The sequence below is a fragment of the Conger conger genome, chromosome 15 (assembly GCF_963514075.1).
Source record: "Conger conger chromosome 15, fConCon1.1, whole genome shotgun sequence".
NCBI lineage: Eukaryota > Metazoa > Chordata > Actinopteri > Anguilliformes > Congridae > Conger > Conger conger.
Genome location: NC_083774.1, coordinates 17,189,492 through 17,214,440, shown reverse-complemented (window position 1 = coordinate 17,214,440; position 24,949 = coordinate 17,189,492). Strand labels below are relative to the sequence as shown.

The window sequence follows — 24,949 nt, the reverse complement described above, 5'->3', positions numbered from 1 at the left end:
ATTATTTTAACAACACACATTCCTTGTTAGAGAAATCCAAAACTCCACAAATAATTGTTAAAGCTTCTTTATTTGTACTAAATCTGCAGTATTAGTTATTGGTAATGAATGCATTCGGACTCATAGCATGGCTCTCCTGTGGCCTGCCAACAGCTGGCAGTACCACTGCACTGTATAGAGCAGAGACTTATTACCCAGCATGCCCCAGTGCGTCACCTCATCACCGAGGCGTGCAGCGAAAAAACCTGGCAAAACTCAGGCACAGACCAACACCATTCACACACACACAGATCACACATCACTGCATTTCTGCATTACAGGGGAAATGATGAAGCGCTAGCTCCAAGATAGCTTCTGGTGGTGGCAAGCTTTGGTTTCAGTGTAACTCTGAACGCACAGCCCACAAAGTGATGTGAAAATATAGCATGCCCTTAAAAGCACATGAAGAATGCGTTTGAATACAGTGTAGCTCAATCCCAAATTCCCCTTTAAAGGCACAGTGGATTTCACAATTTCCCAAAAGACCTGTATTGCGCAAATGAATAAATAAATACAAGTGCTGTCGACTAATATAAAACTGCCAAAATGAATGGCACTAATTTCAACAGCAGAGTGCATTATGATAAAGAATTAGTGGTAAACTAAATCAAATGTTTCTATGCTGATCACTGAAATGTTTTATAGTACCAACTTTTAAACAAAGCAAAACATTTATCACAACACAAACTGGGAAAGAACAAAAATAAAAAAACAGACTACTAAGGTCTTTATAAAGATGTGGTTCATTAATAAGGACATATTTGGAATATTTGGACTATGTGTGGATCAAGCAATGAAAGATTTAGAAGACATACAAGTACCCAGCCTGTGACTGGACACGGACAGATACACAGTGGGCCAATCCAGCACATTATACTTAGTGCCTCTAGCTACTAATGCAACCAACTTCACCCAGACCGTGGCTGCAAGACCCAAAAGAAAGGGCTTAATCCCGGACCCCACAGGACTGAACACCGGACCCCCAGGACCCACCAGCCCGCTGGTCTCCCTGGTGTCGGTTCAGGACCTTTCCTAGCAGCATCTGCCCCTCTGCCGGTCCCAACCAGAGAAAGCAGGCGGATTTTAAATTCAGGCAGGTATCCAGCCTGCCGATGTCCGTAAATGCATCAAGTACAGTACGCGATTATTACCCTTTCCCCATTCCTAAACAGGAGTGCAACTAATGAATAAATCTAGCCCCAGGCAACACCCTGCCTTTCAGTGACAGCCCAACCCAAGCTACGCATTCTTCTAAAGTAAATGTGGAAATAGCGTGGATGTCGCAGTGATGTTTCTATGGTACATGGCATCTAATGGAGGAATATAAAGGACTAAAACCACCAGCCCTAGCCTTATCCTTTAGAGAAAGATGCACACAATGGCCGTTAATTTCAACACAACACACACTACCTTACCAGAAGGTATTAGAAGGAAAAATAAAAATCTATGTTAAAATAAACAGATTTGAAAATGTCAGCGACCACAGAATAAATGCGATACATTTCCTTATTTAATTTCAAAAATATCAATTTGTGATTCCCACCCCACCTCCCCAAAATAGTTTAGATTCCTTAAATCAAAATTTGCCACATGAAGAATGCAACCGTGGCAACCACAGCACAACAACAGGATATCCTGGGAAATGCAACTTGAGCGATGTGGGATTCATCTTGTGCAGGAGTGAAGATCCTAAAGAGGTCTGTCAGTCTGCTCCCTGTCCCCCCTGTAGTTCCAGTCAGGGGGTTCATTCTTCAGAGAGGGCTGCGTGGGGCTCAGAGGGTCTCATTGGCCAGGGTTTCGGTGGAGAGCCAGATCTTGGCCCCGCTCAGGAACTTGCTGAGGGGGGTCCCCAGGATGCTTCGGCGACACAGGTTACCCACGGGGGAGAAGGGGAAGGACGAGCTGAGGTATTCGGGGGGCGACGGGGGGTCCTGGGGGGAGAGGAGCTTGAAGTACATCCTGCGCTGCTCGGTCTGGGGGCTCTCGGGCGTGGAGGCGGGCGTGCCCCCCGTGCACTGCCGCAGCCGGCCCTGCAGGGTCTCGATCTCGTCCGCCAGCAGGGACAGCTTGTGGAAGGAGGTGATGGGCCCGCCCTGCGGGATCTGGGCCTCGGGGACCCAGCGCAGGAAGTAGAGCCGCCACAGCCGGAGGTGGGAGGGCAGGAGCTGGGGCAGGAGCAGCCCCTGCAGGTCGGCCGGCCGGGAGAACCAGTCCCTGAAGAAGCGCTCCGACGGGCTCTCGGTTGGCTCCCGCTGCTGGGAGAAGTCCGGCCGCAGCCGTAGGACCAGGGAGTTCCGCCGGGGCAGCGAGTCCAGGTCTGCCAGCATCCCGTTCCGCAGGGAGGGCATCCCCCTCAGCGTGGAGCTGTAGTTCTTCTGCTGTTGGGGCGAGAGGGAGAGTCACTCAGACAGAGTTACCCATGATGTATACCAGAAAGTTCTAGGCTTTAGTCACCTTAAAATTAAACCCTAAATTGCTAAACCAGTTGGTGAGTAGAAATGCCGACTTCAACAATTAAGGGGTGGAGCAATCAGTTGGTCCTTCAGCTTTCCAGGACTTGAGTTACTTGAGTTACTCATTGGTCAGTTAAATACATCGCATCTTCCAGCAGTTTGAAGCTCAAAGCACTATATCATGAAGAGGGGAGAGGACTTATTCACTCATTCAACTTATTCACTACTTGTAGAGTTTAATGTTCATTGCCCACCCAGGATGTGTGTACCACCCTCTATCATGAACTCACATTCCCAAAAAGTATGGGAAAAGTGCCCTGCGGCTTGGTGGAAACTAGGGGCCTGTAGCGGGAAGCCTACCTTCGTGCGTCTGAATGTCTTCACTGCCCCGTTCTGCACACAGGTGGCGCCCTTGCCCACGTACAGAGGACTGTTGAACAGGGCCTGGTCCTTCAGGCTGAACTGCTGGGACCAGTCCCACACAGGCGGGAAACGCAGAGCCTTCTCATCCGCCCGGGGGATGTTCTTACTCTGGACAAACTCCTGCAGAGCAGAAACACGGTCAGCTACAGGCCTCCAAGCCAGGAGAGCACACAGTCTCTAACTGGTGGTGGTTGTGTGGTGTCAGAGTGACGTCAGAGGTAGAACGGGCCTCACCCTGGTGTGCTCGGCGTGCTGCTGGGGGCCGTTGAACAGGAAGGTGCTGAAGACAGGAAGCCACATGCTGTCCATCAGCACTGTCAGGTAGGTCTCCGTAAACTCAAAGGCTGCTGGGTACTGGTTCATCAGCTGCCACACGCAGTCCAGGAACAGCAGGAAGAGAGGACACTGAGGAGACGAGCGGCAAAGGCCACAGTGAGGTTTAAAGTGTCTGGATGGCATTAATAAACAGCCACATCACACTACACTGGCCTCATTATGGTTATATGACTCTACTCAACACTTCGATGACTCTCTTAAACTGACTGACGACATGGTCATCGTTTTAAGAGGGACTTCAATCAGGGACTTAAATTCAGATGCAGTCCTGATGTTCACTAGAGAGAAACTCGCTCAGACGCAGGAACACGGCTGCCCTGACCTCCTCTTTGCTCTTCTTCAGGTGGTTACAGCGGTCCATGAAGCGATGGCCAGCCATCACCCACTCCTTCTGCACCAGGCTCTGGAAGCCGGTCAGGCTGCGGAAATGAGGGTCCAGCATCAGCTGCACCAGAGAGGAGACCACACAGCTCAGGTCCCGGTCCTCTTCCTCTGCACGTGGGGGAGAGTTACAGGGTCAGCACAGAGCAGGACACCGACTCCGACAACCGTATAAACTGACCGCATCATCCCAGAACTAGTCCAAGATATAACCCAGCAGGATAAAGCCAAGTGAAATTATCAGAGGTGGTACAGGAAAACGAAACCAAGATCTGCCTCTGCTTTACATTACTTTACTCAGCAGACACTCTTATCCAGAGAGACAAACAAAAGTGGTACAGAGGCCTTTGCAATCAACCAATTAATATTAACCTATCACACAACTTGTATTGTAAGCATTGTACGATTTATGAAGTTATGTGGTGTTTGGCTGTATCAGTTGGTGTCCGAGCCTCACCTTGCAGAATGACAGAGGCACGTTTTCCCTCCAGCACGTACACCACCTCTGCAGACTGCTTCAGGAAGGCCCTGGAGAGCAGCACACAGAGAGACCGCGTTCGATCACGCAGCTCGGAGAACCAGAGACCCCCGCGTACCCTCTGACTGCGAGGGTGGAGACCCACAGCTGAGAATACACAACAGCCTGTCTGTGAAACGGCCAAAGAAAACACCCGCTCGGAGCTACTTTTCAGAAGGTGAAGTTAAGGGGGTCCCATATGCTCCGGCCAACACGCGGGAGTGCGCTACCGATACCGCCACGGCCAGGCTGTGTAAATATTAGCTCATACCTGACGTACTCCAGCCATCGCGAGCCCTCCACGGACGACAGCCACTTCTCCTCGGACTCTTCAAAGGGCTCTGCGGTTAAACAAGCACACGGTCAGAGCGCAGGTCCCTCTCCAAACATGTGGGGACTCAAAAGGCTCAGCAAACAATCGCTCGACAATATTTACTAAAGACGCTTCAGAAGTGACTGCCAACAGTTAGATAGCGCTCCATTGCAATAATATACTGCATACTGCACACCTAATATACAGTAGTTGAATAAAGGCTATGCTAAGCTAATTGTGGAGGGGGATTGCTTATAGTGGGAGGTGCCGAAACTAATTTACTTATTTACTGCATCCCCATGGGAAAGTGGAAGGGATGATGTCATCTACTCCCACAGTTTACGGCAGGTAATCCCAACTGTGGGTCACGACAAGGATTCCTTAATTTCTTTGTCTCTTTAAAATATGTGAACGTAAGCCAGTACATGTCGAACACCACAACACACTAACTATAATAAAGCAATGAGACACGCGAGGTTGTGGTATATTGCCAATATAGTCATGGTCAAATGGTGTTGTTCGGCAGGTGTCTAAGGCCAAATCGCGTGCATTTTAGAACATTCATTTGGGGGTCACATCATAAAAAAAGTTTGGGAACCTAGGGGTCACTTAGATGGGAACCCCATTGACCATTTCTCTTGAAATCAGCATAGATATTCTCAACTCAGAATGTAACATTACAGGCATTAAAATGCATCCTTTTGACTTGTGCTTTTGTAAAACAGGAGGGCAGGCTCACCGATCACACAGACTTGGCGCAGCCGGACGAAGGCGGACTGGATGTCCTGAATATTGGGCAGGGCCCGATCCAGGTCGCACTTCAGAGCTTCACTGCGCTTGGGGTGGCTTTTCGTGATGCCGTTACTGATCCTACCAGGAGGAAGAGGGTTAATTGAGCAACTCGCTCCTCTGTGTCAGTCATTCGTGTTCTGTCTGTCTGTTCTTGTGTTTGATGGAACAGCTTCAGACAACGCCGTCTGCTCACCAAGCCAACGCAACAAATCAATTTCCATAAACAAACTAATCACACATTTCCCATTTAGATTAAAAACAAATGACTGAGAGAAGAGAGCGGGGGTCACTGGCAAACACGTGCATGACTCATGAAGTAAGAGCACTAAATAATGTAAGAGGGTGACAGAACAGAAGTCTACAGTGATTCAACAACTAATAACATTCAATGATGTAAGAGGGTGACAGAAGTCGACAGTGACTCATGAAGTATCAGTATTAAATGATGGAAAGATGACAAGAGATCGAGTGACTCATGAAGAAATAGCACTAAAGGATAGAATGGTGACAAAACAAAGATCAACAGGGACTCAAGAAGCAAAGCTGAGCATTAATAAACACGATGGGAGTAGAACAGAGCTCCAAGCTTTCATCTGAAACCTGGGGAACCATCTGATGCTCACCTCTGGTCCAGCTTCCTTTGCTGGGCCGGGTCCCGGATGGTGGCCATTCTCACCAGGGCGCTACCGTTGGGGTGGTTCCAGCACCACAGCTGGAAGAGAAAGCAGGAAACTCTGGCGTTAGGAGTCTCAGAGCCACCTCACCAGCATCATTTCACCTCCAAGACCAGGAATATTTCAACAGTAGCCTTGTATACAGGCGTGCAGATAGGCCTTTTAGGTTTTCATCATTGACTGAACACGTTTCTGTTAACAGAAGGGTGACTGAACTGGGACCAAACACTCACAGGAACTCGCTGGCCCACGAAGAAGCCGGAGTACTGCTTCAGGTCCTGATCAGCCAGGGACACGGGCACCACAAAGTACTCAGGGAGACTGTGGAGGAGCAAAACAACTCATTTTCATATAGAACAGAACCGTCATCAGCTCATTTTCATATAAAACAGAACCACCATCAGCTCATATTCATATAGAACAGAGCCACCATCAGCTCATATTCATATAGAACAGAGCCACCATCAGCTCATTTTCATATAGAACAGAACCACCATCAGCTCATATTCATTTAGAACAGAACCACCATCAGCTCATATTCATATAGAACAGAGCCACCATCAGCTCATATTCATATAGAACAGAACCACCATCAGCTCATTTTCATGTGACTCATTCCTCACTGTAGTCTCCTCCTTCACTCAACATGGTTTGTGGTCTGTGGGTTCAGTAAGCCAATGAACACACTGTGCGAAAACTGCAGTGATGTTCAAACTGACTGAAGATATCTCTGTGCATGCGTAGTATGTGTGTGTATCCAATGGGCGGGTCCATACGTAGACTGTTTTGACCATCATGGAATGAGAAATTAAGAAATGGCTATACAAACGACGCTGGCATCATCTGTGCAATTACAAAAGCTCACAGCTTCAACTCCCCCACCTCAGACCCAATTAGCATCTCTCAGACGTGCTACCCAGTGCGACTGCCCCATGGTGTGCTCTCAAACGCGCATTTACTGCTGAGTATTTCAATTCAGCGGATGCTGTAAAACGCTACAGTTCAGATGAAAAGGCCAGATTCAGCAACTAGTTCCAGCGCTGCTGGTCTGATTTCAGCGGCGGTTGGATAAAGCTGTAAGCTGCTTGTGCCTGCTTCTGCCCAAGCCTGTTATGTAACACAGGGAAGTCAGGGCCATGAGGACACTGCATTTATGAGCTGCAATCATAACACAAAGAGCTGATTTTGGTATGGATGCCATTTCAGAAACCAGCTGAAATTAGGAAATGCTTCTTAGCCCGTCTTAGCACCCCCTACCTTTGAGAGATTGCATAGCCCTCGTTGATGGCACACACCCTCCACTCCGACGCCCCCGTCCTCTTAATCTCCCGGTCCCATTCGGAGGGACGGTCAAACAAGGGGGTTTGCGGGCCCCCTCCACGTTCCACACCATTGACCCGGTCACCTACGATGGGCACAGAGCAGTGACCCATCTTAGATCTTCACTTGTATACATTCATGTTCTAAAACTTCATTTGAAATCATCATATTGTCAGCTGTAATACTTTTGTCAAACAAACGTCGCTCTGGACAGGAGCGTCTGCCAAATGCCAATGTTGTAATGTAATGAAAAAGGCAGGTCTAGAGTCTACAGAAAAGATTAAGGCAGCAGGCTGTTACTGTTTTTCATGTAGGATTCCTTGGATTCCCAGCATGCACTGCACACGCCCGGGCTTGTTAATGAGAGTATTGACAGTACAAACATGTCAGTTGGCAGGTGATGTGGTTCAGGGTGTGTCAGGCACCGACGCCGAGATGAACAGAGAAGAGTACCTGACGATCCGTAGTAGCGCTTCCAGAGGAACTCGAACCCGAACAGGAGCTGGGGATCGGCAGGCTGGCAGTAGTGTGCGATGGCCAGGCAGACCTGTAAAAAACAGAGCGGGTTTCAAACCGCAGAAATCACCCTGCGACACAGAAGTACCTGAGGTGCCTCGGTGTGCAATAACAAGGCGACCGTGAGACAATCACACAGCTGCAGCAGGGTCGAGCGTGATGGGGAGAGAGGGAGCCATTCCTCTGCACCTCAGCGGCCAGGAGATGCGCTCCATTGGTGGGGAGTCAGAGCTCTGGCCTGGGGCTCCGTGTTTGAGGACCTCTGTGGTTCCCCGCTCACCTGCTCCTCAGCCCGTATCCTTGTTCCTCTGGACCAGCCAAGTTTTTCTTGGCACGAGGTTCTGGCCCCATGCTGGAAACACTCAATAACAATGCAGGCTGAGAGTACAATAGGAACTGAGAGCCTTCGCTACAAAATCCCACATTTAGGGAGCGGAGGTGATCTGAGGAACAGCTGGCCCGCTAAATCACACGGCTGTTTTTCCAGCCATGCGTGCAGAGGCCCTGTCCGCAGGCAGACAAAAGAGAACTGCTCCTCAGCTGTCCAGCATCAGTTTGCCCGTCAGACATAACTGTGAGAACTGATTGGAAATGGATGTTTATCACCGTGTTTGGCCCCAGAAGCGCACGTCTGAAATCGCATAGATGAAAACGCGGCTCGTCGTTTTCACGAACGCAGTCATCCAAAATGAAGAAAGTACTTTTGGAAATTCTCTCCTAAAACGTGGGCTGGTCTTTTTCCAAACATCCTGAGTCATCAGGGACTTAAAAAAGTACACCGTGACATTGAAGTCAATTTAGATTCGGCCTTTCAGCCTGGATGCACACGCACACGCACGCAAAGGAAATGGCAGCCTCTGCTGAAGCCCTTATTACTCCAGGGACAGACAGTCTGAGGCTGGGCTCTGGCTGGTCCTGTTACACAGTCCCACAACGCCCCGCGTTGAGCGGAGGAAGATCCAGACGAGCACAGGGGGCTCTGCAGATCCTGTGCAGGCACCGCAGAGGCTCCTGGGCCTGCAATTTCCCCCTGCACAACACGCCATTACAGACCTGCTCCACACCAGCTGTCACAAAGACAAACAACAACAGCCCAGTCTGGGCACTGCTCCGTAATTACACCGTGTAGCATTCGAGAGGGAGGGGCAGGGAGGGGAGAGCACGAGTCTTCCTGCAGCTACACCCACTCTCCACCGCTTGCTAAAGTGTCAAAACCCTGGAAGCAGCCCTCTGTGGTTACAGCCCTGTCCCACCTCCATTATATAACGCTGTTAAAATGTTCATTACGGAGACGGCAGACTGGAGGGCTGGCACGCACACACTCGTCTCTGCTCTAGGGGGGTAAAAGGTAGTATGTAGCAGTGGCATAGGTGCTATTTGAGCTCAGAAGTGTACTGTGGTGTAGGGGCTGGGTCCTCTCAAGGCTGGGACATGTGACGGGCACCACGGACCCATTTTGGGCACCTCAGCTAAATGCACAAACACAGACACACGCAGACACACGCAGACACACACAGACACACACAGACACACACAGACACACACAGACACACACACAGACACACACCGACACACACAGACAGACACACAGATAGACAGACACACACAGACACACACAGACACACACAGACACACACAGACACACACAGACACACAGACACACACACAGACATACACACACACAGACACACACACAGACACACACACAGACACACACACAGACATACAGACATACACACACACAGACACACACAGACACACAGACACACAGACACACACAGACACACACAGACACACACAGACACACACAGACAGACACACAGATAGACAGACACACACACACAGACAGACACACGATACTGCAGCAGTGGTCTGGTATCTGGACTGCTGATGCCACAGGGCAGGAAGTCAGGCTGCTGAGAACATTCGGAGCGGAACCAGGGGCAGACACCTCTTTGTGTTAGCCAAAGGATGAGGAAGTACTGTAATCTGCATGTTCATCTAATATGTTTTTGTTCTCCTGTGTTTCTAAAGCCCAAATCTTTTAAAAGCGCCACCACGGCTACAGTCAGTTTCACATGTACTGGATGAAGTATGAGCTTAGCAACTCCCAACGTTTTACACCACGCTGCCAGTTCCAGACCCAATGGGTACATAAGCTGGCACATTTCATTTTAGATTTTATCAGTGCCAATCCCTTCCTTACTCAGCAAACTATCATGCCTTAAGATCACAAATAACAGTCCGTACCTTGACAGTGGGTTCACTACATTCCTTTCTAAAGTCTAAATACTTTAACCGTAATGTAATCCAGGATCAAACCCACTACCAGAACAAAAAATGAGTCATGAAGAAACTGCGGAATGTCCATTTTAAAACCCCTCCGCCGTCTCCCTTAGCAACCACAGTTGCTGGCTGCCGTGATGATGGCTCAGTGCTCTATGAGTCATCACTTACAGTTTTCCCTACAAACAGCCCAAGGACTCAGCAGGGCTGAGTAATGCAGTGCCCTCTTTAATCCTGTACTAAAATACACACTCCTGGAACGAGCACATTCCCAGAACACACACACATATACTTGCACACACACGTCAAATACTGCTCACACACACTCACACTCACACACACTCTCTCTCACACACACTCTCACACACTCCAAATACTGCACAGCAGCCTTTTCCCAAACCCTGAATCTGCTACGCTTTTTTTCTTGCCCTACTCCGATTAGGCCTGACAAGCCGCTCACAGAATGCTGATCTCCATTAGGCATCTACAGGGTCATCTGCATAACCGACCAAACAAATTTAAAGAGCTCAGACAGAACAAAAGGCAAAACAAACGAGACACTCGAGGACCAGGACTGGATAACTGCCCTGGTTTGGAGGGGTTTACTGCCTGGCAGACACAGCATCCACTTTAAACTACAGTACTTTTTTGGTTGGTAAATACTGGAGAGGGGCTCATTATATCGAGTGTGTAGCGGATGTTGGCGGTGCGGTCCTCCTCTCCCGGGTTCTCCCTCAGACGCTTTCCAGGTTCCTCCCGCAGACACAGGGGTGACTCCCGCTCTATTTCAGGCACGCCGCCCGCCAGATGGGAGAGGAGGATCAAAGAGCTGCCGGCCAGCAGATGAACTCTAATCTCCGGTTATGTGACAGCTTCTCAGCAAGAGGAGAGGAACGGAGAAGAGAGAGGAAGAAAGGAGGAGAGGGAAGAGGAGGAGGAGAAGAGGAAGAAGGGACAGGAAGAGAGGAGAAGGGCCACAGGGCCACCGGTATGCTCTGTAGGGCGCTGGCTCGAGATTCATACCGCCCGGTTTCCACGCAATACGATCCGTTTCACAACAGAGGGAGAAAATGTGTCTCATATGCGTAATGTCAGAATAAACAAGATTTACAGTCTGGAGCTGGCACTAAATGAACAGCAGTAAAGCATGTGACGGTCATGTGTGCACAGATTAATGTATGACCAGGAACGGGGAAGATACAGTAATGAGTTATCAAGTAAGACAACTCTTAGGAATTATTAACCTCAAATTCCAACACTCCAATATGGCCAGTCTATAGTAACGCAATCAGTTACTATGGACAATACGCTGTACAAAACCATGCATTCTAAAAGAACATAAACCTAGATTAAAGTCCAATCCAATCTGTTTGACAATGACTGCAAAAACACTGCGAGTCAAACACATTGCATGTCAGGCTCGGTATTGACTGCGAATCCTCTTTAATTTAATCCACTTTAACATACAGCTGGCCAGACGGTGGGATTTAAACAGGATCTCTCTGTGTCTGAGATCACGCCGGTACACGCTCATTCCGTCACACACACCTTTTTGGCGCTCTCCGGCCCGGCCTCGTCGAAGCGGAACCTGATGATGCGGAAGTCCTTGCAGTAGACAATGAGCTCGGTGGGGTTGAACTTCAGCTTCTGGTTGGAGCCCAGGACCTTCTGCTTCCCTTTAGCGTCGTTCACTGGGGGGGGGCACAGAGAGGGAAAAGCACTGTGTCAGCTCTCAGGTACAGCCAGTCATCACACAGTCAGTCTTCTAGAACATTCTAATCACATTTCTGACCTTACCCCTCATAGGGTTAAGTATACAGTGATGGGAGGCTGTAAGAATATTATTCTCTGAGGCGACAGTTGGTTGAGAGCGAGAGATGTGCGAATCTTCTGAAACCGTTGACAACCAATGTACCCAAGCAGTAACAGTTTTACACAAACACAGTACAGTAACAGTAGTAACTTTATTTCACTCAACTTCAATTTTTTGTCACCTCCCCCTCTCATCTTTCCCACACATTAATCACTAGTGTTTAACTGTGGCAGTGTGTTTACAGTAATGAGACTATGATAAGCAGTGTGGAGCAGCTGGACTCCAAAACGATGCGCAGGTCTGAAAACAAGGCCAGACAGCGCCCGCCTCCCTTCAGACCGAGTCTAATAAGGATGTGTATCAAACAAACGGCCTGTGATTAGTGAGAATGGGGAAATGTGACATGGGAGAGCAGAAATAACATTCTGAGTGTCACTCCGGTTAGTGTTGCAGAGAAAGCCGGCTAAAAATAAGTGGTTTCAGACATGCAGCTACAACACATTAACCACAGGTAAATGAGCGCTGTCGGGAGGTTTGGTTTCAGTGCACTTTAGTAAACCCGCAGATCTTCTGCATCTGGTTTCCCCCCTCGTCACGTTCACAAGAGACAATTTCACAATTCTCCCACTTCCGCTCAATAGCTGTAAGCACGCACACTCCCAGGAACCCCCTTTACATTTCAGGAACTATAAATTCCTGAAACACAGCCGACTGGTTGGTTGTGTTTCTGTATTCTCATCAGACTGGCAGTGAAATTCTAATCGGACTATATCTTTACCCACAAGACATGAAGTAATGGAGACACTGTGGCAGACAGCAGTAGAGTCAGTGTGTTCACTAGCACTTACAATTCATTCAGGACCTACAATCCTGGCATTGACCTTCCCCACCAGAATCACACAGCTTAACCACCTTTTGGGCAAGGTTGTGTGGCAATGCGGGCGGCTAACAGGCTAATTCCAGGCCTGTCAAGAAACCAAACCCCCCAGGCCTGCCAAGATACCAAACCCCCCAGGCCTGCCAAGATACCAAACCCCCCAGGCCTGCCAAGATACCAAACCCCCCAGGCCTGCCAAGATACCAAACCCCTCCAGGCCTGCCGAGATACCAAACCCCCCCCAGGCCTGCCGAGATACAGCACGGAAACCTCCCCAAACTGCGGCCATGGAGACAACATTGAGTCATACGGCAAGAGGAGACGGTGATGACTGCTGACTAAAAATGGAAAGCTATTTTTAAACGTGTAGAGAAAACGGACTGCTGTGTGCAGAGTGAGTGGCACGCTGGTCTCAGGCACACGCAGGGATGCCGGATCACACTTCCACTGCATAAAACCCAGGAAGCACACAAAGACGAGATCGCAAGGCCTTGTGAGACAAGGTCACGCCAAGAGCTACGTTCTCTGATGGACGGGGGGGAGGGGTCAGAATGAAATCTAACCCAACGCCAAATCTTCATCTCAACATAGGAATCTCCCTACTTTCAAAACAGCAGCTACCGGCTTCATACAGAAATCCCCCTCATTCCTCTTGGCACAGGCCACAGCAGCTGTGGTTTAATAAGAACCCATCCTGCCCTGGCTCCCAGATCACAGGTGAGTCTGTTTGATCTCAGCCCCGACAGGTATAATCACAGGAGCTGAGGGACGTCTTGGAGCACCGCTGGGATAGCGGGAAAGCTGGCGGTAGGATTGGGGGGGGGGGGGGGGTTGCGGGCGTGGAGCAGCATTACGGCATTGTGGGAAAACAAGCGCTCGTTGATACGGAGGGATCTGGCAGCAGTGGGAAAAATCATGAAGCCGTGATTTAAACTGCCAGAACAAAGCCTGCCTTGTGAGGAGACTCAGCGCTGACAGGGTCCAATACCAAGCTTACAGGGGGTCAGACTGCTGTGAGGGAGTGATGCTTTAAGGCAGGCGAATATAAATAAAAATGAAGAGAATCTGTGGCCTGTCAGGAGCCCTTGCAGCAGTATATCAGGTCTGAAGGAATGTCAGTGTCACAGGAACTGCAGACAGATTCATGCAGCTGAGGGTCATTGCTGTGGCTGTTCGCACGTATGCACACATCCGAGACCTCGCTGTACAGTAAAAACTTTGCACCGTAAATGCGTGGTGTGAAACCCTCCTGACAGAGCAGTGGAATGCTTTTCTTCACGTCAACAGGGAAGAGCTGCAGATACATCACAGGGCTTGTGCTCACCAGCGTAAGCTGAAACCATCTTTGTCCATAAACCAACGCAATACTGTCAATGTACTCTCTCATTGAGGAGTTAGAACACCCCTGTCAGCCCAGCTGGTAACTGACCTGGTGCCTACGCTACAGGGGCCTATGCACTCTGGGGCCCACGCTACAGGGCACAGGGCACGTGCGGTCTCTCACCTGTTACCACCTGCTCCACGCAGGCCAGGGGAACATCATGCTCTCCAAGCAGTCTGGTCCGGTACTGGAACCTCTGAGGAGGAGGAAACGCAGGGAGAGGGAGCAGGACAAGGGAGCGTCACAAAATAAATATGTGATTTTCCCCTGCATGCATCCTGCTTTTTTCAAGTTGGCCCGCCACAGTTTCAATTACAAAACACTTAAAAATCAACTCTGAATAAATAGAACTGAATACATCATATATACAAAACGAAAGCATTTCATTTTTCTACCCTTTTCTACCAAGAAACTGCACGCTGAAGACCTGTAGCATGCAGACAGAAAGCAGCTGTTTGATGAAAACAAGCGGTTCTGTGGAAACCTGTGAATCATTGTTTTGAGCATCATGTGGAAAAGCAGAGCGGGGAGGCCAGGTTCAGCTTTTCCAGCGACTGAGCCGTCACCTGCTGACTAATACACACCCAGACACGCAGTAATCACAGGGCTCGCACCGACAAGCACACACACAACACGCACAAAACGCACGTGCACGCAAACACACACACACACACCACACACACACACACACATGCGCGCACGTGCGCAACACACACAACCACACACATCACACAACACACATACACAAAACGCATGCAAACGCATGCGCGCACACACACACGTGCAGAACACACACAACCACACACAACACACACGCACAGATCCGCACATACACATAGCCGCACGCACGCACACAGCCGCACACACACACACCACACACGCACACACACGCGCACACAACACACACACACTCACTTGCTCACGTGCACAAAACACACACACCACACACAACACACACTTACTTGCTCACGTGCACACAACACCAAATACAGCAGGAGAAAAGCAGGTTGAGCAGAGGACAGCTCTATGAAGTATTTGCCAATGTTTACAAATGGATAAGAGTAGAGTAATCGGGGAGGGGCAGAACATCTCAGCAGTGTTCAAAAACACACTGCTGCTGTCTTAACCCCACGACAGTCTAGAGTCAGGACAGACAAAGCCTTATACAAAACAAGCAAATTTAAGCAAAATAGTGGGGGAGAACTGAAAGAATCAGAGCAAGACCATGTCTGAAATGAGACACCAAATATTTAAAAAGATAAGTGGTACAGTTAAAAGTAGTCTTTGTATATGTAAAGTAGATGGGGTATTTTAATAACAGAAAAACACAGTGGTGAATGCGAAACGCTCTGTGAAAACCCAAAGCACAGTGAATCAGGAGGTACCTGCAGGGGCAATGCATCATGGGTGATGAAGGAGATCTTGAAGTTGGTGCAAACAAGCTTCCCCCACAGATCATCCTTGCTGCTGTCCGCACCGATGCACTTCCGCACAAAGTTCACCTCGTTCACCACGATCTCCCCTGCAAGGACAAACAGGGCACCTGGCGTATGAGAGTCTCATAAACATAACAGAAGTAAAAGCCAGAACACTTGGGAACAGGCCCAGACATATGGGGCCCAGGTGTGAATCTCAGGTGAAACGCCGCCATTTTGTTTCCCTTGAGAGGGGTCCTGTACTGCAAATGGGCAAAGAAAGAAGCTGTTAGAGAAGCCACGTGAACTGAATGTTTGCAGTGACGGATGTTAAACCGTGAGCTGTGCAAATAGGCCTGGATAAGGGTGTCGGCCAACAATTTGCATAGACTGGAAACACTTGACAAGTTTTGCTGTGTCATCCTCTCTGCAAGGTACTGAGAAGTCTGAAACGAGCCTTTTGCCAACTGCTCGGCCAAAAAGGGACAGGGACAAGTTTTTGCTGAAGCAGCCAATAAGATGAGCTTGAGGAGTCACAAATGCTGGAAGGCATTCTTAACGGAACGAAAAACCAAAACAGCGTTGGAGCAGCTCCTTAACCAATGAATTCCTGCGCTCCGATTACCATCTGCAAGGCCGTTCCTTCAGGTTCCCTTCAACTGGAGGAATCATGTTTCCCCCCATGGGGAAACCCGTTCCCGAATTCCTACATTTCTTTGAGGGGACAGTGTAGTGAAGGTAAAAAGAGTACTTTATTAAACAGGGGCTTGGGAACGCACCTCGAGGATACACAGTGAGCAGACACACAGAGGCTTTCACAGGCTGCCCTTCTCTGCTCCAACAGGCAGCTCATGTCTAAACAGTCCTCTGACAATTCATACACTGCACACCATGGATTTCACACCATTTACGGTTACCATTTCCATCCCCCCCCCCCACAAACGGCACTTTCTCATTAAAAAAAAAATGACTATTCCGGTTTTGCTGCCAACAGCTTCACAAGAATCCAACTTCAAGGTCATGAGTCACCATAATTTCTGCCGAATGGTGTTCACAGGGCTCAAAGCTTCCCTCTGCAGTCTTCACAGGGCTCAAAGCTTCCCTCTGCAGTATTCACAGGGCTGTGGCTTGCTGACCAGAGAGCCCCTCAGACCTACTGCTTAAGACCAGGGATAATGGTGGCTCTTCTTGGGAAAGCAATAGCTTTCCAAAGGAACGTTACGTGCCTGAGGTCATTAGGGAGGATATCTGAACCGACTCCCATGGACTCAACTCAGGGATTTCATTCCATTCTTCTCCAAGGCCCTCACTCCTAACAAAAATGGTCATGAGAGCATTTCATTTATTATTTTTTGCACATGAATAAAAAGAACACACACTTCAAAGGAAGGGAAGTGCCGGACCTAATGAGACTAAGGATCTGGCTTCATCCAATTTCATTAATTTTCCACTGTGTAAACAGGAAGAAACATACAGAGTGAGACCAGGACCAGTTCCTACAGGAACTGAGTTTTATGGTCAGGTCCAGGGTGGGGCCGGCCCATCTGCAGAACCTCAAATCCACGTGTCCGCAGCGTAAAAGGCTGTCAGGAAGTGCCACGGGCACCGGGTGTCACCCCTGCATGTAAACCCAAAACAGACCTGCGCTCAGCTGCGGCCTCACCAAGGCCACATGGGGCCCCAATTAAGATACCCAAAAATAAGGACCAGCGCAATTCCGCTTAGTGGTTTCTCAACAAAAACACTCTGCACTACCCCCTCAACCTCACAGCCAACTCCTGAAAGTGTGGGGCGAGAGTACCAAATTTAGGTCGCTTTGTCGCTTTGAAGTTGTACGCTCACGTTCAGAGCAGCAGCAGACAGCTTGATGTGAGGAGGACAGCAGTACAGGGGCAAGGCAGCCCAGAGAGGAAGAGCATTTCCCTTCATGGCCTCTCTGCATATGAAGTTCATTAGTCCACATCAGCAGACCCCCCCCCCCTCTCTTTAGCCTGGGAGCAGAACGCACGTCAGGCCCAACAGCAAACTGCCCTAAACCTGAAAGACCAGGGAGTGAAGAGTGCACTGAACTAACGATATCGTTACTTGTATAGGTATTGTTGTTTTTATTGGCTGTTGTTGTATTCTAGCTGCCAACAGTGGTATGCTAGTTTGAAAGCTGATTGTACAAGGGTTCTGAATTTCGGTATGTTTACACTAGGACTCGGAACTGTACTGTCCTCTCAGGTCTACTTTTGCACTTGTTCTTGTGATTGATTTGCACTTTGTTGTACGTCGCTCTGGATAAGAGCGTCTGCTAAATGCCACGTAATGTAATGTAATGTAACTAACCTGCCCCTTTCAGTCAGAGATACAGGAACACCCAGAAAACCTCAACAGAAACAAGAGCACCGTCACTCCCGGTGTGAAGGGGTAACTGTAGAGAGGCAGTTACACTGCTCCAAACCTGCGCTCACACTCATCTCATTCTTTCTGGGGAAAATCCTGCTTCACTTCTGCGCTTCTTTTGCTGTGCAAAAACAAAACTACGGATAAAACAAGGGGAACAGAATGTACCGTCCGGACTCCCGAGGAGAACATTCACAAAGGATGGGCCATCTTGCTGGGGCCCCCCGATTTTGTATTTTAAAACATTGTTGACAAACTGCCAAGTGCCAAATAATTTAAGACGAGAGGATTTCAAAGGAAAACATATGTGTCCGCTTTCAAAGGTTACTTTGACCCACCAGAAGAGTCTCCAGGCACCAGAAAGTGCACTTAAGGACAATGAACAAAAACAAATTGTGTAAATGAACAAAGGAACGCACACGCAGTACTATACAGTCCGACTACACCACCCCCCTTTGACCAAACCCTCACATCTGGAACATGCATCTCTGTGCCATTCACCAGACAGCAGTATAGAGGCTGGCACATTTAACACTGTTCCTTCTGAGCCGGCCATTCAAACTAAGGAACTGGGACTCGCATTAGAGAATGTACTGGTTCTTTCCTGGGACCCCCTTTCTGCATGGATTCTGCCCCCAGCTGCAATACAGGAAACCTGAGAGATATATGATGTATAATAGATGTATTATTGGGTTGTGTACTCCACTGTACAGTAGGGATTTTTCCTGCCGTAATACTGTGCACCGAACACCTGAGGCATGGGAGGTGGAGCCAGGCCTTCTGGAGAGGGGCTTCCAGGCCAGGAGACTCAGGAGGAGGGCGGAGAGGGAAGGGGGGCGGAGGGACAGCCTGTTTGGGTAACAGAGAGACTGGGAGCGAGCAGGACTGGTAGCGTGGCTTCAGTTTAAACGTAATGAAAGTGGCTGTCGAAACCAACCAACCCCAACCCCACCCCCAAATAAAAGAACTCTTCCTGCTGTTCACGCTTCCTCTGAAAGCACTGCCATATACGACAGTGTAAAAAAGAGACAGAACACAACCATGACTGTCCCCAATCCTCCTGGCCAACATGTGATCATGTTCACTGCATATTTATTAGTCAATCTGTCCAAACACTTTGTGTTCTGCTTGCACAGAGAACTGCAGAGTTCACCAGTATGGCACATAGCTAGCATTTGGACAGAGTTTATCACCATCCTTTTAGTAACACTTCAGTCAAAGTTTATCACCCAATAAGTACCAGATGAAAAGGTCCTGGCAGCCATATGGTTTAAGTAAAATAAACTCGGGTCTGAAGCTCTAAGACATGTCACTGCATAGCAGCACTTCTTTAAGCGTGTTAACTCCCAATTAGGCATGTTCCTGCCTCTCTTCTTTAAGAGTGCCAACAGGCAGTTCAGCCCATCAACAACGCAAAAACACAACCGCACAAACAAGATCGCTTCTGCAGTCTGTAGAATTGATGTGAAATTGGAGGGAAGACCACATAATGGTGAGTTAAATGCCACACAGCTGTGGATAAAGACCCTTTCAGCCACACAGAGCCCAGAGAGGAGAATGTAAGCTCTGTGTAAACTCTGGCGGCACGGAGACTGCAGAACCCTTGGCACTATGGCTGAATCGGCCCCGGGAGCAACAGGTGGTAGAGTCATAGCAGAACACAGCCTTACTGAAGCAAGAAGACTGAATTGAATAATGTCATCCCCCCCAACGCCCATCCTAAACCGACCTTGGTGCAACCTTTAAACTCTGACCCCTGAAAGTTCCTGGAAAACGCCCGGCGTACCCATGACACACTTGACGGAGGGGCAGGGAAGCGGAGCTGGGATATGACTGAGTGGAAACTTCCTCTAAGCGCTAAAAACATGTTTGTCTTGGAAATGTGGAAATGAAAGGACAATGAAATATAAGGACCTGCACTGGGCTGGACTAGTTTATTAACACTGGCATCCATTTCAGGATTTTGAAGGGAACGGTGTGTATTACATAACAGACATAAAAACTAATCAAGTAAACAAATGTACAGCTTGCAAGTAAAAGAATCCAACTTGGGTAAAAATGGCTTATACTTAATCTACACACACAGCCAAATGCCTCCCTTAAAGCTTAGAATAAACACCTTGACACCTTTTAACCGTACCGGAGACTTGGCCAGCACTGACACCTGCTCACCAGAGGAACCGGACACAAACACACCCAGCTCACTCATTTCTCCCAGCACTGCTCCATAACTGACACGGACACAAACACAACCGACTCACTAATTTCTCCCAGGACTTCTTCACAAATGACACGGACACAAACACACCGACACTCTGGCAGCCACCCACCGCCCAGGCGTGTAATAGCAGGGCACTGCTCCCCAGCCAACAATTTAACAGTCTGTAAAACACCACACGCCCCATCAACCCTGCACCCGCACACTCCGATCTGAAATAGCCTTGTTTACGGCGCTCCATCACAGAGGGCGCGAAGCAACGTCCTTCTGAAGGCTGCAGTGTTTGTTTTGCCAGTAAACTTAAGTAAAACTATGCAAGGCGCTTCTATTTTGGAAACAGGGGAGGCTCATCTCGCCCTGGAGAATAACAAGGCCAGAAGGGACACGCCGGAGATCCCACCGTAGACGCTGTGAATCGCCCGTCTCTCCACATGCCAAGGTCTTCAGGAATTTGTTGGAAAGCGACAGTGTGCCAACTTAACAATCCTGTTCTGAATGTCGAATCCCTTTTCACACTCCGTTATGCAACGGAATAATTCACCCTGAACCAGAAGCACATTAGCAATAGTACAATAGGGGTACAGACGATAAGCAATCTGTTCCGGTCTGTACAGCTAATTAGATGAATGTTCGGCTTAAAATAATAATTTTTGAAAAGCAGCCAGAGCAACTAAACAATGAAGATATGCAGTTGCCAGCCAGAAATTCAAGCCACGGAAATTTTCCAGCAAACAAAATACAGCCTACATATTAAGCCAGGTTTATATTTCTGTCCGAGTTTTAAATTGAGGGCATGCAGGTATATCCCCTGGATATCTTTCAGCTTGGACACGGGTCCTTGGTTCAGAAATGGCCTAAAATCCTATATTTACTTGTTTGTGTTTTAAGTTGGTAGTGATGAAGCAATTTCCTTTTTATGGATCAATAAAGTTCACCAACTACTACTGCTGATGCTGCTACATAGTGTGATTGGTTTTTAAATAATTAAATGCAATGAGCTAAACACAAGGGTTCAATTTAACTCAACAGACCACCTGCTGAAGTGGACTAACTGGATTACCCACCACAAGTGCCCTTTAGTCACATTTGGTGGCACGTGAGCATTCATATGAAAGATTTGCAACTGGCTAACTAGTCCTAAAATGTATCTTAATAAAATATTATGTTACACATGCATTTAAAAGCAAATACTGTACAACTGATTGGCATTTCTATAAGAGTCTGGAACAACCTTTATTTTGGCATTATTTAATATGTGGTGCCCCTTGTAGCCATTACAATAAATCTGCAGCGTGAAAACAAACACTTGCTTAACAGAACTGTGACTTGTGCATTTAAAGAGAACACACCGTTACAATCAACATTTCCACCAGTTCCGATACTTCTGCCTTTACAATTGAATCATATCTTGATTTGGATCATGATTTCTGGCATCCTGTAGCTACAGGAAACCAGTTCAACGAGACCAAAAACTCACTCGCTAGGATTGGACACACAGAAAATGTAGCCTCACTTCAACACCCTGTTGCATAATCGAGAATAGGTTGAGGAAAATTATCGTGGGAACATTTCGGTGACCTGGTGGGTTTGTTCAAACGCAGAAGTACAGTACTTTTTCTTTTCTTTTTTAAATAAGTTGTCAGTGTGTGGAAGTAGCGGTCTAGACTGCTTTATAGTCTAACTGTTTTAGACAGCTGACATGCAGTGAGGAGGAAATGGCAGTTTTTAAACTGATGAACACAATAAACAGATGGCACATTTGCAGAGGCCTAGAGAAAAAAATAATTTCCATTACAGCCTATTACACATCTCACATTAAGGAGGGCCTAAGGAGGAAACAAAGGGTATGTTTCAGCCACACTTCTCTTCATGTTCTGGGACACACAATGAGGTAACGTGTACAGTACACTCTTACATACGAGTCCTAACAAATTATCTGATGCTCTCATGCAAAGGTTATGCTCCTGGTTCAAGCTAGGACTACTGGTCTTCCGCCATATGGGAGTGTATGTTCTACATTCATCACACTGTGAAAACAAGAAAATAATACTGGATATTTTAATATGGATAATACTGGATAATTTTTGCATATTCATATTTTGAAATTGCATCAGCCGCCCTGCTTATTACATATTTACTGGTTCATCCGACATTTCACATATCTGCCTCCCCGCGGGGCCCATGCCAGGCTAGTTTATGTGGGAGGTCACAGCGTTATGCATAAACTGATGTACATTTATGTTTTAGGAATGTGCACCATATTGTCATTGAATTGGAGTTATTCGTATTTAATTTAATAGAAAATCTAGTCAATATTCTTGCAGCACGCCACACTGCACCTAATTTTGCACAAAAAACAACCTCTCACATTCACACACTGCATCCTCAGTTTCACGATGCACGCGATTGGCAGACTCTCCATGCATGAAGCACATCCTCCACAGTCAGAAAACAAATCCCAGCACAATGTCTCAGATGTGCGGGAGGATTGCTTCCTGCTTAGTCTAATCAACTGCACGTCGCTCTGGATTGGATTGTCTGCCAAATGCCATTAATGTAATGTAATGTAATGTAATAACATAGATGAAACGCAAGATCCAATATCCTCAGATTCCAGGGTCCAGCTGGTCTGCTTTTCCAGTACTGCATCTAATCCTGACACAATCAAAGCAGGAAAAGCCAAGAAAGGAAGTGATTTAGCTCCAGACTCACAGCCAAACAAGCCTGAAAAAGACGCACCCTGGCTGTTGGGATGAATTAGTTCAATTTCCTGATGAAGTCACAGAGTTTAAGACAGAGAGAGAATAAAGCAGAGGAGAAATGAGACGGACGCGGCCAAAGACATCTTTTATCCACATAATCAGATCTGAAGCAAATGAAAACGACATGCTGACAGGCCACAAATGAGAAAGATGCTCATGCTCTACACACAGTGAATATCAGCCACTCAAACCAGAAGATTAAACCGTACGACTGCGCATTTCAACTGTGCATACTGAGTGTTGGTGCAATTCTTCTGCTGTGTTCCTAAAACGGCATATTCCAACTCTCCCATCATACATTTGCATTTTCTCCTTTCACTGAAAGGAGAGATCACCTCTGGAACAAAGTCTTTCTTACACCAAGGCATTGTTAACCCAGCGGGAATGAAAAGGGGGCCCAGGACTGGATAACCATGGCGACTGACAGGAACTCAGACGCCTTCAAAGACAGGGGATCTGTGCCTCTAAGCAAGATTGAGGGTTGATATGACAGAATTTTCAATTTAAAACATTGCCAGACACCATGGTCTATGATGAACTGCAATTCTCAATATCAATATTTCCTTCACAGCACAAGGTTATAATACAGACAACGTTATCAAATCTGGCTTTAGTAAACAAAGTTACCCAATATAATTGTTATGAACACAATGTCTAGTAAACATAATCCAGAATGACTCACTGACTGTAATAGACAATGTAGCCTAAATACAATACAGTTTTCCTAAAAAGCAATATCAGGGAACAAGATTTCAGCAGTGCAACCTACCTGGAAGTAACTTTGCTTCCAATTTCTTTGTGGGCTGGGGACTCTTCTTCAAGTCAGTCTGTTTTCAAAATAGATAGCACACTATAAATATAGCTTGAAATATGCATATTGAGATTATATAATATACATCATTTGCACCCCAATTTGTATTTATGGATCAAAAATCTTTAAAGTAAAAGAAATAAAGCAATTCACAAATGACAGAACAAGGACTCATTTACAACAACAAAAAACATTTATTCGCTTAGTGGTTATGAAGAAATATTCAGAGTTTCTTTAAGCAGGTGTTGCCATCTGGCTATCCACGCACCAAACACTGTTAAAGCAGATTTAACTCATTTGACATTTTCCAAACAACCTAGAGGGAAAGGGTGTTTCCCCATAGGTTCCCCGTAACATATGAAATTATGTAGCTAGCAAACTTGCGGGAACTTGTTTAACAACACTATGTTAGCTAAGCAAAGTGTGATCTAATTGCTGATAACAATATGCATCTTTGAATCGTTGTAAACTATTATTGCTTTAGATGGTTAGTGACCTGGACACTTACCTGTAAAGGAGGAAGGTAGGATTTAAATGTTGGCTTCAAAGGTTTGACAGGAAACATCTTGCACCGTGAGCGCAGGTTCGCTCGCTAGCGAGTCAAAGTTGAAATGAGAGCAAGACGGAACTAGCTAGCCTTGTCCAACGTAGCCCAAATACTGGCAGTCTAACTTGCGTTGGCGAAATCCGCTAGGATAATAATGTTCTGAACTTGAATAAAATGACACGAAGTTTAATCTTTAGCGAGCCAAGCAGCTCAACGCTAGCCAGTAGAAATAAAGTTTAAAGTTTGGTCCATTGTTTGAAGATGTTAAGCAGTGTCGTTGGTGTTAGCTTCCTAAACCTACTAAAATACGCCTGAAGCTTTCCTGCTAACTTATCCTTTTTGCAACACTGAACTCTATTATTTTAACGTTACAGCGGGACAGCAAGCTCGACTGGTAGTATCCGTTCCGTTAAACTGGTCCAGTTATGTTATGCATTAAGTTTTTCGAGTCTGTCTTATGCCACTCCAACCTTAAAACTTTTCCGTGACTTAAGAATCAGATATTTACACGTCTTCAAATACGTGACCAGAGCAGAACGAAAGACTCGCTTCTGACAGCCTACCCTTCAGGGTTGCATTCCCGACTGGAAGAGTTCAAACTCGATTATATCTCCTGCGATGCTATTAGAATCGTAGACACTGCGGCCATGTTTAGAAGGGAGGAGGGCCGTCATGTCTACGGGGTAG

The 24,949-nt window shown here is 47.4% G+C and overlaps 1 protein-coding gene across 2 annotated transcripts; it reads right to left on the bottom strand.

Moving 5' to 3' along the window:
• Positions 1-51: 51 nt before the first annotated feature.
• Positions 52-24,928, bottom strand: LOC133112006 (myotubularin-related protein 10-like). Of its 2 annotated transcripts, none has more exons than XM_061222664.1 (16): positions 24,224-24,928; positions 23,674-23,731; positions 15,507-15,643; positions 14,245-14,317; positions 11,599-11,741; positions 7,702-7,795; positions 7,186-7,333; positions 6,162-6,249; positions 5,878-5,966; positions 5,202-5,332; positions 4,421-4,490; positions 4,090-4,160; positions 3,574-3,743; positions 3,150-3,320; positions 2,853-3,035; positions 52-2,417 (listed from the first exon to the last, which is right to left on the bottom strand). In XM_061222664.1, the coding sequence occupies exons 1-16, from the start codon at positions 24,278-24,280 to the stop codon at positions 1,812-1,814; spliced, it is 2,289 nt and encodes a 762-aa protein (XP_061078648.1). In that variant the 5' UTR covers positions 24,281-24,928; the 3' UTR covers positions 52-1,811. The 2 variants fall into 2 exon arrangements, with proteins under 2 accessions (XP_061078648.1, XP_061078649.1); XM_061222665.1 differs by having other exon boundaries at positions 52-2,414.
• Positions 24,929-24,949: the final 21 nt, after the last annotated feature.